The sequence below is a fragment of the Tachypleus tridentatus genome, chromosome 13 (assembly GCF_004210375.1).
Source record: "Tachypleus tridentatus isolate NWPU-2018 chromosome 13, ASM421037v1, whole genome shotgun sequence".
Lineage (NCBI taxonomy): Eukaryota > Metazoa > Arthropoda > Merostomata > Xiphosura > Limulidae > Tachypleus > Tachypleus tridentatus.
In genome coordinates, this window is record NC_134837.1 from 142927700 (window position 1) to 142942725 (window position 15026).

Sequence of the window (15026 nt, forward strand, 5' to 3'; positions counted from 1 at the left end):
GACATACTCAACTTATGTATTGCTATTTTAAGTTTAACACAAAACATGTCAGATCCAGAAAACTTTTATCCTAAAAAAGGCCGAGTAAAATCATTAGTAACTAGACATAACACAATAAAAATTAATTCCATGAATAAAATACATTTTTAGAGCAAACCTTAAACTGTATCATGTATCCTTCTCCAACAATGAGTTCACATGTGGTTAGACTTCTTTCTCCTTCACCAGTATTATTCATCCAAACTAAAGATAAGCTGTTGTGTCTACAATAGTTTTTCTTGATCTATAAAGAGAAGGTGAAAATAATGAGTAACCTAACATCTTTCAAGTATTTTGTTTAAGAAAAGATGTAAACAGAAAAAGAATGGACTGTCAGCTGAAGTAAACTCAACCTGACTGAGAGTTCTCTAACGTGTCATTTTGTTTATCTATAGTTCGAAATTTGAAGCATTTGAAAAACCTTCCTGAAGAGGTATTCTTAATTGAGACAAATGGTTTTTATGAAATAAGTAGGCCATATTAATAAAACAACAAGATTCTTCAATTGTTTTGTTTTTAATTCTGATCAAATCAACAAAAAATCTCAAAGTATTTTGTACTTTGTCCAAAACTTTGTATAAAATTTACAATTAATTATATATTTATCCTAAAATAAATGCAATTACAACCAGCCGTTCATGCTGCACCATATAAACACATCTTAGTTAGGCTTCTATACCTTTGGGTTACTCAAACATGCTAGTTGTATATAAAACCTTATGTCTGTAAAGTTATGTAATATATTTAAATTGTTCCATGAAATTGATTATGATAATATAAACTGGATAGAAGAAAAAAAATGTAATTTATATAAACAAAAGATCCAATAAAGCAAAATAATGGAAAACTTCTTGTTCTAGTAAATGACAAAATGTTTTATTTAACCTTTTCACTACTGATTGAAGGCTACATCATTGTGTTTGCTGACTTGTGTTCACATTTTTATTGAACAACTATTTTAGGAATTTATTCAAATAAGTTTGGAATCAAATTATATATTATAATTCAAACTTTAATATTATATATGAGTTAATTTCTTAATTTAAAAGTAAATATTATAAGAACACATCTAAATGTAGATAATTTAGACTCACTAAAATCTACATTTAGATGTGTTCTTATAATATTATACACAAGTTAATTTCTTAATTTAAAAGTAAATATTATAAGAACACATCTAAATGTAGATTTTAGTGAGTCACATGGAATGTTGAATACAGCACTGTTTAAATTTAGATGTTTGTGATGTCAAAATACTAAGTTTACAATTTTGTACAAACAAGGAACTCAACTTGCTAATATTATCAAGCTAGAATATAAAATAAGAACCTCATATATTTTTATTTTGCTGAGATATGACTTGTGTACAGAAACATTTACAGTGACCCCATCCACCTCTTTCCATTTTTGAAAACAGTCGCTCATATACACTTACTTTAATATATGACATGTGAACCACCAATAAACAGTGTAGAATGTCACCAAAGTGGGTTTCTCAGCCATTTTAATCTGTGAAAAGGCTTCAACGTTTGTTCAATCCATAATTTCAAGCAGGTAAGTTGTATCTACAGTGTGTTCAAAGTTTCATATTTTTTAAAATCTAAATACATTTTAGTTACTAAAAAAATATAGTGGAAGTCTATGGTATCAGTATAGTTATTTATGATTTTTTTGTTATTCAACTGTGTATGTAAAACCTAAAAAAAAAATTGATATCCTCCATGTGCGAAATTTTAAAAGGCTTAACAGCCGATGTTCAGCAACAACCAAGTACAAAGGTCATAGCAAGAAGAGATAATTGTTTTCTTTACTTCTTGATTTATTGTTCCATGTTTTAAAAAAAATAAGATTAATAATTTATTTCTAAACAGTAATTTATATACATATATATAATATATAATAACGAAAATGTGACTATATATCACAAAATACTAGTCCACTAAAACACAACTAAGACAGGGAAGACTAAAGGTTAGTTTATATTACTGGATATATGAGTGCATGTGCACCATGTCAATGCAAGTTATGTAATGTTAAATAGGCATGACTGGAAGGTCATTATTATATAAAATAGTAAATGTGTGTAAATATATAGCATTATGAGACTTAAGATACTTAAAATAAGCATTTGTATTTTCATTTTATAATATGTTGTCATTCTAGCATGAAAAAAAAAAATTAATATTTATTTCCTAATTTTTTTATGATGGTTGTGATGTTAGTCAAGTGACAGATCCCACATAGTTAGAGTATTGAAAATAACAAAATATAAAGTCTTACTGAAAACAAAAATTTCTAGGAAGTTCTAGATATTATGCAAATAATATTTGAGATTTTTTTGGACAAAGAATAGTTTTTTAATCATAAAATGAAATTCCTTTGCACTCAGACTAGTAACAAAAAATACTCTATTCTCACAAACAATTAGTAAAAATAATCTTAAATTAAAAAATCTGATTACAAAATAATTGTAATCTTTACTAAAAATCTACCAAATTTTATGAAGATGCACATGCTGTATTAAAAGTTATAGTGCAAATACTTAACATGTGCAAACATGTAGATGAACTCATGTATATTACACTAACCCCGAAGTGAAAGGATTAGACAGAGCAGCATCGAACTTCAACTATCACAACAGAAAGCTATTTAAAAATATAACTTTAATTATTTACTGTTTCAAAACCACATACTATCCAGGCACCTTAAAAAGTACTATTAACTAGTCATAAGAGATATTAATTTCCTTTAGAAGTTGTACAACTTTCTTAGGTGAGAACGTTAAAATACTACAGGTCAAAGACCCTATCTGAAAAGTCTTTAGAAATTGAAGCACAAGTTGATTACAAAAACCATTCCTGACTAAAGTGAGTTGCAGGTGTTATCGTCAGACAGACATAATAGGCACCACTGGCAAAGCACTTAAGGCAAGAGGCATATGAAAAGAGTAACATAAATAAATACTATGAGTTATTGCACAAAACACTTTAAATGACAGTCATCAAAAAGTAATATAAACTGAGATGAGTCAGTGAAGATATGACTCTTCTGCACTTTAATAGGTTAGATAATATGGTGGTTTAAAGAATAGCTATCAACTTCTAATATCCAATAATTTTGCTAAGGAATATTATGTAGCAATAAATTTATAATAAAGTAGCATTTCTTGTGGACAATCAGTTATTTCTTTACATTGGGTGATTTCACATTTTAAAATAATGCTGTCTGTAACAATATTTTTTAAATCATGTGGTGTTTAAAATCTTAGTTTATAATAATTTTATATTATGTATATAAATCATTTTAACTTAGATTAAAATCCAGTTAATGAAAATACCAATAATAATGTACATAAAAAATTTACTTTACCTGCCCACTGGGATAAAACCACCAATTTATTGGTTGAGGACTGTGTTTCTTTTCAAAGTCTTCCTGTAACACAGAAGGGTTGATTTGAGACCCTCCAATATAAACATCATCAAGTGCCCAGCTTGGACCCAAAAAGTGATTAGAAGACCCTTCTGCTAAAGTGGACATATCAACAGCTTGCCACCAACGAAAACGTGTACTAGTAGTTCTTGCTTCAGGTGGAAGAAGAAGGTAATCATAAAGCGGATGTGAATAGAGGGCATAGTGTAACTCATGAAGTAGTGACCATTTGATACCTGGGAATATACACAATTATGTGTTAAAAACTAAGTTCATTATGAAGTGAACATGAACTGAAACAGATTCCTTCCCCAATGTGTGGACATCAGTAAAAAGAATGACAGCTGTACTTCAACAGCTGAAAACATACTTGCGTAACAGTATTTTTGTGTGTGTTTGTGCAGTCTTTTCACACAACTCTTATCTTTATATAGAGATAAAAAAAATAATCTTTATGTAAATATTTTTCTATGTAATCACAAACAATGTGCACGTTTCTGTGTGACATACAACAATGATAATTATTATCTTAAAGTTGTGAATGGAAATAACAGTAAATATACCAGAAATAAAGTTTTTTATATGTGTTAGTACCAAGTTATTAATTACTTTATATACAGTAAACCCTCACCTGTTCGCGGTTCCCCATTCGCGGCCCCGCATATTCGCAGGTTAGGCTCTTAACCCTATCGCATCGTATGCCGGTATACCGGGCTAGCGTCATAACGTCATAAAAACGAATGCTTGGTAAACCAGGTTTTTGTAGGTCATAGAGACTAAAAGCGCTTTTCGAGGGTATGTCTGTATTTACTCTCTCAAGCAGTTTTATCGATTGACGTCTTTATCGAACAATTATTACTGAATTGTACTGTACTGTATTATTATTACCTGAACTGTGCGTACTGTATTTATCTAAGTTTGCCTTTAAATTTGTTCCACTTTCTGTCAATTCTAATACATGTGTTGTACGCATAGAAAATGACTTTACGGTACAGTAATACAGTATGGGTAACTATACTATGCGGTGTTACTGTCCTCCTGTACTTACGTTTCTTTTTGATTAAAATATTGTTGCAGTACAAAATTAAAATGTGTTTACATTATCATTACTACATTAGTGAAATACATGACTGCATGCAATATTACTACATTATTACTGTATTAATGAGTAAGAGTGTCTTTAGAAAGTGCCTGGGAAGCATTTAGTACCGTATATAATCTCATACATAGAAGTTTTAAAACTGCATCCAATATTCGCGGTTTTTCACTATTCGCGGGGAGTAAAGAACGTAACCCCCGCGAATAGCAAGGGAATACTGTATATACTTGCATATAGTTTTAAATATTCATTAAATAATTGATTGTGCATCAGAGATTTATGAGTCACCACTCACAAAACTGACAAAACAGAGAGGCACGGAGACTGGATAATCTCTTGTAGTCGATGTTTTACAGAAAATATTTATCAAAAATGATGTAATGATAATACCCGTATCAAATATTAATACTGATAATTACTTTGGTATTGCTAGTGTCTCTTCAGCTGACAATATTATGCAAATAAGAATAATTAAACAATTTTGAAGAGCATAATCCCTTAAAGTATGAACACCCACTTTTACATATGCATCTCATTTTATTAAGCCCTAATCACACAGTAATTAAAGTATTACATAGTAGCAAAGCCCAGCTTTCTTTTATTTTACTCTCAACAAAGAAAATACACATTTATCTATAGATTTACAAATACTTATTTTACCAACCTTCTTTATATCTCTTACCACATATTTTAATTATTCTAGTACTTACATGTCATCATTACTGGAGAAATGAGCATGCATGAATAGTTATGTGGTAATGTTCACCCAGTATCAATACACTGGAAACTAACCTCCTCCATAACATTCAATCTTGTTATATTTTAAGAATTAGTATATTTTATATTTTATGCTGTAGGTAGGATTTACCCATGGAAACAGGATAGATCCAGGTTGTGTCCAATACACCTGTACCATTAGCTAAAGACAAGGGTTTGAGGCCATTAGCAAATAAACTTATGTGAAAAATATTTTTCATATTTCTCTAATAAAATAACTTTACGTTATGATGTTAAATGCATAAGGTGATGAATAAAATAATGTGATAACTGTTTACTTTTTTTTATAATTCTTATATAGGTTGGGTCTCTCCTGTCTCGTCTGCTCTGTACATGCTTTAATATGTTGTGATATTAAGCTTAGGTTACTTTACTAAGTTAGTTTAAGTTTTCCAATGATTATTTGTATATTGGAAAACACAGACACAACCAATGTGATATATCAATACACAATGCATTTCTAAGTTATTGTAATATTTACTCTAAATTTATCATTTATTCTGCATATTTACAGGTTTTACATAACACATGGCCAAGAAAATTAATTTAATTTTAGCTGCTTTTGTACCTGAGGCTAGGCAGGTATTATTTAAAAAAAAAACTGTTCTGCCTGATGGAAAAACTGCTCAATACTGCATCTTGTGCAAAAATGTTGACTGCAGTGTTTTTAGCAGTAGTTCAAGTGATATATATTACAGCCTTCATCTACATTGGAATAGCACTAACCAGTCCATTGGTAGTACTAGTCACTCTGGTTGTGAAGTAAGGAATGTTAGATTTAAACAATTTATCACAGGATTTTGTAAAGTAAGACACTAAGAGTATTTGTCAAATTCTAAACCAGGCACACAAATACACTGCATTTGTGTTTTGTGTTAAATAAAATTTGTGCATTTTGTATTTCATTTTGTTTTTCACCTAATTATTCCATTTTACATTTCATCATAAACACCTTGATCTAATCTCTGTTATCAAGCAAACTTTTATGACATAGCTTGACAGTTAATTCAGTTTCATGTGAATAGTCCACACTATTTACATTAAAGACTCTTCTCATTAGTCTTATACAAAGAGCTATAAAACAAGTATGTAAAAAGCATTAGTAAGTTATAACATAACTTTGATACTAATCACTCAGTAAGAAACTAATTAACTGTAAAATAGGCATTATTCATTCTTGAAATAAGTGCAAGTTTCACTTTAAATCTGTAGTTGTTGTAGCTGTTAGAGTACTAATAAATATGATAAAGAAATAATACATTTATAATTATGTCTACAAAATATAACATTTAAAACAGTTTTGCACATGGACTGCAATTTTGTTGTTTTTTTAAACAAAAACACATTCATTTAAGGCAGTTTGAAAATCTGAGATGTTACATATATTAAGATTTGCATTATATAAATTTGTATAACCAAGAAAAACAATGATTATTAAACCTGCATTTAATGACAATTGGAGCATACATTTTAATATTTTCATCACTTCTTACCTCCATCAACAGAATATTGTAAAAAAATGCTTTGATTTCGATGTGTTGCTGAAAAACACATGAAGCTTTCTCTTTCACCACCAATTAGAGCTGTATATTGGATAAACCTGGAAATATACCAAAAAAATTTTTTTATGAAAAAACTCGACCATCATAACACAAATCACATACAAAAATGTATTTCAAAATTAATTATTTAGCCATATCTCTGCCCTGTTCATCATGTGATTCACAGGGCATAATACTGTAGTCTCCATATCATATATGATATGCAGCTAATGCTTGTGAACATGACAATAGGAACTGGTTGTTTTAGTTCAATGTGCAGGATTAAAAGAGAGTTTCATATAAACATCACATGTGGTAATCAAAGGGTCAATTAATGATGATAGATCAAGTTACTTTCACTTAAGATAAAACATACACCTATAGTAATTATAATTTTTTTTTTTACTTCTTTATATTTTCATTCAATAACATTAGAAGGATATGATTCACTCAAACCTACTCAAAGGGTAGGTTGTCAATTATGAATATCCATAAATACCATTAAATGACCTGAAATGGGGAAAGGTTTAAAATACTGTTTTTTTCATGGAATCTAACAGTTAAATTATAACCAACCTAGAGTCTAGCAAATCAAGATCAACTGTCTCCAAAGTTTTCAGTGTCCAGCCATTGAATACTACAGCAAAGCCCTCTACTAATGGCTTACAAGGTGTATCAAGCTTTCCTCCATGTATGTACATCCAAAAGGCAGTATTGATATTGTAATCTGTGAAGGTATCTTTCAGGTAAGGCTAAAGAAAAATCAGAACATTTATAATTAATGATGAAAGTGTAGTAATGAAAAACAGTTGTACAGGTTTTAGCCATTTATTGTAAATTATAGTTTTACAGTCATTTTAAACAAATGTGATTTTGATGTCTTTTACATCTCTGTTTTCTTATTATTGCCTATAATTAAATTCAATGAGAAATGCTATACATTTGCTGTTAAAATAAGTTTTTAACACATTATTGTATACAGTGCATTGCAAAAGTATTCACTCCTCTGCAAAGTTTCCACACTTTGTTATTGTCTGAGCTTGCAATTATGAAATTTTAAAATGAGACTTTATATTCAGAATCTATGCAATTTACTCTGCACTGAGAAAGCTAAAAAACACTGATGTTATGTAAGTAAGTTGGATTTTCAAAGAAAGTTAGAATACTCTCAAATGCATAATTTGTCAACCCTTTTGGTACAGCAAAACTAAATCAGTTCAGATGCAAAGATTAGTTTGAAATATCACAAAATCAGTGTAATGGTCTCTGTCTTTGTGTAATCAAAGTGGTTTAACTTAACTTCAGAGTGGGTAAATCTGTTCAAGTCACAACTCACATACTGATATGAAAAACCAATCACGAAGACCAAGGAGCTTTCCAAACAAGTCAAGGATAAGAAGGTAGAGAAGCACATATTAGGAGAAGGTTACAATAAAATTTCAAAGCCACTGATTGATTATCCTTTAGAGTATGGTGAATTCTATCCTTAAGAAGTGGAATGTTTTTCTCCATACCATCAAGTCACTACCCACATCAGGTTACCTTTCCAAACCAAGCAGGAAACTGGTTATGGATGCTAATGTGAAGCCAACAATGACTTTGAAAGATTTACAAAGTTTTATGTCTGAGATGATATTCAATTTTCATATATCTACAACATCTCACTTCCTACACAAAGATGGCCTGTATGTGTGAGTGGAAAGAATGAAGCCATTACTGAAGAAGAATCATCTTAAATCTCAAGTAAAGTTTGTGACAAAGCATGTAAATGATACTGCAGACATGTTGCAGAAGGTTTTGTAGTCAAACGAGACAAATATTGAGTTTTTATCTAAATTTAAAGCATTACAACTAGCACAAGCCCAACACTGCACATCACCCAATCAACACGATCTCAACTGTCAAACATGGCAGCATCATGTTATGAGGATGCTTCTCATAAGCAGGATTGGGATGCTTGTTAGGACTAAGGGAAAAAATGGATGGTGCAACGTATAGGTAAATCCTACAGGAAAACCTGCTTGAGTCAGCCAAGAATCTAAATTTGGGTAAAAAAAAATCACATTTCATCAGGACAATGACTGAAAACACAAGGCCAAAGCAACTTTGGAGTGGTTTCAAAAAAAGAAAGTGAATGCCCTGGAATGTCCCAGTCAAAGTCCTAAACTAAATCCAATTGAAAATGTATGGTGAGATGTGAAAATTGCAATCCATAAATGATCTCCAACAAAATTATCAAAATTGGAGTAATTTTGCAAGGAAGAATGGGCAAAAATTACAGCATCCCATTGGGCAAAGCTGGTAGAAACCCAATCCAAAAAAACTCACAGCAGTAACTGCTTCCACCAAGTACTGATTCAGGGGACTGAATACTTATGTAATTAGCACATTTCAATTTATATGTTTTCTTTGCATGTTTTGCTGACATTAAACCCCCTTCACTGAACCACAGTTTACAACTAGTGACAGCAAGGGGTCCATAGAGCTCTAAGCCAGGAAATTTTTAAGAATGGATTCCACCAAGGTGTTACAGGCATTTTTGTTACTGTGCTATGGCAGTTTTACTGGCCACAATCAAGTCAAGACATTAAGTGGTGGTGTTAACACACTGTCTGTTACTATTAAGAAAACCTGGTAATCTCAAGCAGAGAATAGTTTGTTCTCATTCACAAAGAATAACCATGGGGACCAAAGATGATAAATAGTATATACTAATTGTTATCAATTACTTTAAGTGGGATGAAGCTTATTCATTAGTTGCTATTTCAGTACAGTCCGTTGCTGTTGTGTTTATTGAACACTAGATAACTAAATTAAACATATCTGAAAATATTCTCATGGATCAAGAAGCTAATTTCAATAACTGACTACATATAAGTTGTCTAAACTGTCATTGTGGTGACAGTTTGGAAGAGTGGCTAATAGAAACTATGAACAGGCTTGTTGTGAAGTGTTTAACTTACAGAGCTAACTGGGATGCATGTTTGCCATATCTCACGGTGGCCTATCATGCAAAAGAACAAAGACTGGATGGTTGTTCACCAAAAATGTTCGTGTTTAGTTGGAAGATACTGCTCCCTGTGGATGTGAAGTATGGCCCACCCCTACCATAGATGTGGCATGTTTCCACAACCATTTAGAGTACTTAAGGACTGCACTAATCAATGTGCACAATTTTACATGCCAACAGCTTGGAAAAATTATGTATGGCAAAAGAACTGTTACAAAAAACAATGAAAAAATGAAAGTTCAGTACAAAGACCAAGTAAAGCCTTGAAACAGTTCAGCTATGCATGGACAGGTCCTTATTTAGAACTTCAACAGACCATCATCTTATCACTGGAACTTTGTCAGGGCTAAAGTACAATAACTTTAGTACTAGCCCTGATGAGGTTGTAATGGTGAAATGCAGGCTGCAATAAAAGATTTTTTCAATAATTATCTGGAAAATTAGATGTGTTTTTTCTAACTTTATTGTCAAAATGTCTAAACCCGTCCAGTATGCACTACAAATCTTGAAAAAGAACAAAATTTTTAATATGATATTTTTAACCACTTTAGCTATCTTGTTCAAAAATATCCAATGTGTAATTTTCTTTGTTGTTGCTAAACCATAAAGGAGAGTGAGTATACAGAACATTAGTTGTCAGGAAACTTTCTAGATGTCTCCAACAACTCTACTGTTCCTAAGACTCCCAAACCTAATTTGATGTTTAAATAGAAGTTCAAGTAAATTATAATATTACCCGTGAGAAATATTCTAAGACAATAACATTGAAACTGATAATATACACTGACCAAGTTTCCATGAGATTTTTCACAAAATTTGCCACTGTAACCTTTGTCACATTTACAGTGCTGGCCTTTGTGACATGACCCATGACCATGGCAGTTATGGGGGCAAGCAGCTCCTATATATACATTACTAACAGCCCAAAGCTGTGAAACTGATGTTTCTCCTAAGGTTTTTTGCCTCCAACGAAAACGAGTCCATCTAAAAGCATAAAATAACAAAACAATCTTCAACTAAAAATTTCTATTTCTTTCACACAATTCACATGTACTCAAACTAAAACTGATAATTCTAAACCATCATAAGAAGATTACACAAATCAAATATAGTTAATTGATTAACCAAACAACTCTTGATAATTCCTCACAATTTCAATCATTCAATATTTGAATAGATTGATGTTTTGCTTCAGTTAGATATTAATGTGTTTTATAGCAATGTGATAATAGGAAAAGTTTATTAAAGTCCTAACAACTATGTGAATGACACACTTGTGCATTAAATACTCTCTAACTCTATCACTATGGGCTAAAACAAATTGACCGAGTTTGTGACCTAAAATTAACCTTTATAGATTCCATACTATAACTTCTGGCACGTTTTGTGTATCTTCACAAAATTTCATTCATAAACTTTCAGTAATCATTAAGACTCACTTGCAGACCCCCCCCAAAAAAACAGAATTTTTATTGCAGCATTTTTACAAAGTATTTCTCTATTAATACATGGAGTCAAAGTGTTGACTGCTCCAAATGCAAAGTGATTTTCATGTTAAGATTAAAAATACTTTTCTTCATCTAAAAAATCTCACATTTTGTTTGTGTGATCTCTAAAACCTCCTAAATAAATTCAATTTTTTTTTCAGTGAAACTTTATATTTTATATTTTATTCTCTCTACCCTAACACTACATTAAGTTGGTAAATTTGACCAAATTTATAACCACCAAGAAAAAAACAAATTTGAAAAATTTAAATTGCCTTTTTTCTTTCTAGAAAGATTTTAAATTGTAAACTAGATTTGTTTGTCCTAAATAGTTTTAAACTTGTAACAGTATGCAACTGCTTATACTTAAATTTTATTGCCCTTTGAACCATAACTAACTGTTATTTCAACAACAAAATTTGTAAATCACTTGGCAAATGAACAGTTTATATTACTCTATCAAATTGCATATGGCACAAGCTACTCATCAGCATACTTTGATATTTAACCCTAATGTTTTTATACTAATAGTATCACCATGCTAAATATTTTTTTTATTTAATTAAATAATGCATTAAAGAAAACAGAACAATCACATGCAAAAGCAATGTCCCATAATTGTCCCAAATTTTCTGGCTTACTTACTGTACAACAAGAGCTATTAGAACTATTTTGCTTCCACTTTCAAATTTTATTCCTACAGGAAACAAATCAAAGAGCTCAACTGAATTTTTTAATGGCTCTTGAAAACAATGTAATATAATACATCATTTAATATATTAAAACCTTGACTTTCTATTAGTAATAAATAGTGTGGTATTAAACATTACAGAAAACTATTGACAATTTTGGAAAGAGAGGATGTGACAAAAGGACTTTAATTTTCTATTTTATGTCTTTGTAACTAAATGACAAAGAAGAATTTAAATATTATGCTTTAAGTGATGACAACATTATAACCAGTAATTAACATTAAATTTTGCACTTCTTGGAGGGGCAGTAACTAAATTAGAGAAGAGAGGACATTCAGGATTTTCTGATATTGCCATATAAAATTTAAAACTTATATACTATTTTGTATGCAAAATTTATTCATATATGATGATGATAAATTAGTTTCATTAGATTTTGAATGCAACTCACTAAAACCGCATGACATGAAAAGAAAAAGATGCTCATACAAAAAGTGTTTACAAATTAACAGCAATTTTAATTTACACTGTCTAAATGACTTACCACTGAGTCAGGTATACTAGAAATCATTCAGTGTGCCTTAAACCTACATATGAGGCAGACATGAAGATTAAGTGAACTGAATAATTGCAGTTCCTCATGATCTTGAATTTAATTCTAGGTTTTCTTTCAAAGCTCATAGGAATCTATAATTTACATTCTGTGGGTAATATTCTACAGCATATTTAGTAGTGCAGTCCTTCTATGTAACTAATTTAATTTTTTAACCACCAAACTCTTTGTTGAGAGAAATTTCCCACAAACCAAGAAAAAAAGAGAAACCACAGAAATTGCTAGCAAAAATTCCACTGTGAGAAAATAAAAATAACCATAAGATGATGAAAAATATTTTTAATGTCAACCAGAAGTCCAATATAAACGTTGGTGTTCTTGTAGTGTTTAATTGTAAAAACAATTATGAACATCATTTTTGAACTGCATAACAAGAATATTTTTCAACACATAACATATACATTTCAAAATATGTGATTTTGAATAATTAATTTTTGTGTTTTTTGTGCCAAAAAATAATGTGTGTCTGGTACATTACAAGGGTTACAAATGAAATAAAGATGTTATGTCAGTATCATTTGATCTACAGTTCATGGGAAGTCATGTGGTTTTTATCTTGGTACATAACAATACAAACTTTTTTGACAACAATGATGGGTCAACTACTCTACAAGTTCCTTACATAGATAATAACATCATTGATCAGAGTGCTGAACATGTGAATGAAGAACACACAGCAACTTATTATTGAGCATCAACATTTAAAAAAAGAAATAAATTAAAGTATTAAGCATCAGAATCACTGCTAATAATAAATATGCCATTAACAAAACTAGCTGATGAAATGTTCTGAAAATCCACTTAACTGGCTACCTTGAGAATACAATAGTGTCCAGAGGAATAACAACTCGTTTCCATGGTTCAGGTGCATAGAAGACTGTTGCTTGACGTGCTTCTCCTGAACATCCAGGGGTTGAAGGTAAACACTGCTCTACTAGGTGACCCCAGGTTTGGCCATAGTCTGTTGAAAACTCCAGATGTAAAGGAGCCACCAAGTCATTCCAGGAAACATTACAACTAATAGCAAACTACAAATAAGTAAAGACAGTAAATAATAAGATTCTTTCTTAGCTTGAAAACTGCTTTTTTTTAGAGGTTAATATATTTTTAAGTTAATATATATATATATACATATGTACTTAAAAATATATTACCGTATATATATGCACAGTAAAATTACATCCAAATGAAGCTAAACAAACAAAATCATGAGGAAGGACTGCATTAAAAACAGCAAATCTCAGCCTCTGATTAATTATATTATAACCATACTTTTTTAAACTTAAAAAAATTTATGGTCACAATATATATATAGCCAAAACACAAATAAGATTCATGTGTTGACATGAATAACAAAACACTAAAATATCAGACCATTATATTTTTTATATCCTTTATTAATCACTTTGATTTTTTATAAGCTCCTTGAATTATACATAATACACTCCTTGAATAAATTAAACATACCAAAAATGTTCAAAAATAAATAAAATCAGTTAAAGTTTATCTAATATATTTTCCAGTAGCTCAGCAATAAGTAAGAGAGTTATTAACATAAAAAAATGGGTTTTGATACCTGTGGTGATAACTCAGCATAGATATTGCTTTGTGTAGTTTTGCTTATTGTTAAACATATCTTTATTTTTTCATTTTTCTTGGTTTGAATTTAAAATATTTATTTTAGATAGAATTTAATATATAACATTTTTATCACTGACTAACATTTTTATTTTCATCCACATAAGCTTTATGTCTCACATATGTGAGACACATTTATTAAAAGTGTGTACATTTACTTAAAGTGCTATTCTTAGGATGGCATCAATCATATGTTGTATTTTGAATGTCTGATTAACTTGTTTTGTTTAACTAATGTGATATTCAGAAACATTGTATCTCACTCTCTTATGCACGTGCAAATACAGTTAACAAAAGCTCCATATTTCTGGAGTTCTAGATTAGAAGTTACTAAATTTGGGCTAGCTCATGTACTAACTCAGTCCTAGGTCACTGTAGTATGAGCCAGTCAAAGATGTTATTTGCTGTTTCATGGGATATTTGTAATGTACTAAATGACATGTAACAAGTAAGGTTACTTAGTGGAAATACTTATGGAATTTATCAATCAAAGTTTGTGACTGATTAGTTAGAGAGAGGATATAAAATGTGAAATTAGTTTTATGCCTTTAACTAGGTATCATTTCAACTTCAAAAGAGTCAAGATGAGTTGTGAATTCTTGTTTGTGTATTTCCTAAAGACTGTTTCAGCTCCTGATAATGTATGTTCTATCTCTCTCTATATTACTTGAACCTGTACTTTCAAATTCAGATTATCTATT

General features: G+C 30.4%; 1 protein-coding gene across 1 annotated transcript in view; it reads right to left on the reverse strand.

Annotated features, from left to right (window-relative positions):
- LOC143240563 (reelin-like) overlaps window positions 1-15026 on the reverse strand; it is a 161122-nt gene that overhangs the window by 12178 nt on the left and 133918 nt on the right. The window contains exons 50-55 of the mRNA XM_076483209.1: window positions 13501-13715; window positions 10684-10879; window positions 7462-7637; window positions 6838-6944; window positions 3409-3704; window positions 158-283 (exon numbers count right to left, since the gene is read on the reverse strand). Of these exons, the coding sequence (XP_076339324.1) occupies window positions 158-283; window positions 3409-3704; window positions 6838-6944; window positions 7462-7637; window positions 10684-10879; window positions 13501-13715 (1116 nt within the window). The remainder of the gene's footprint in view (window positions 1-157; window positions 284-3408; window positions 3705-6837; window positions 6945-7461; window positions 7638-10683; window positions 10880-13500; window positions 13716-15026) is intronic.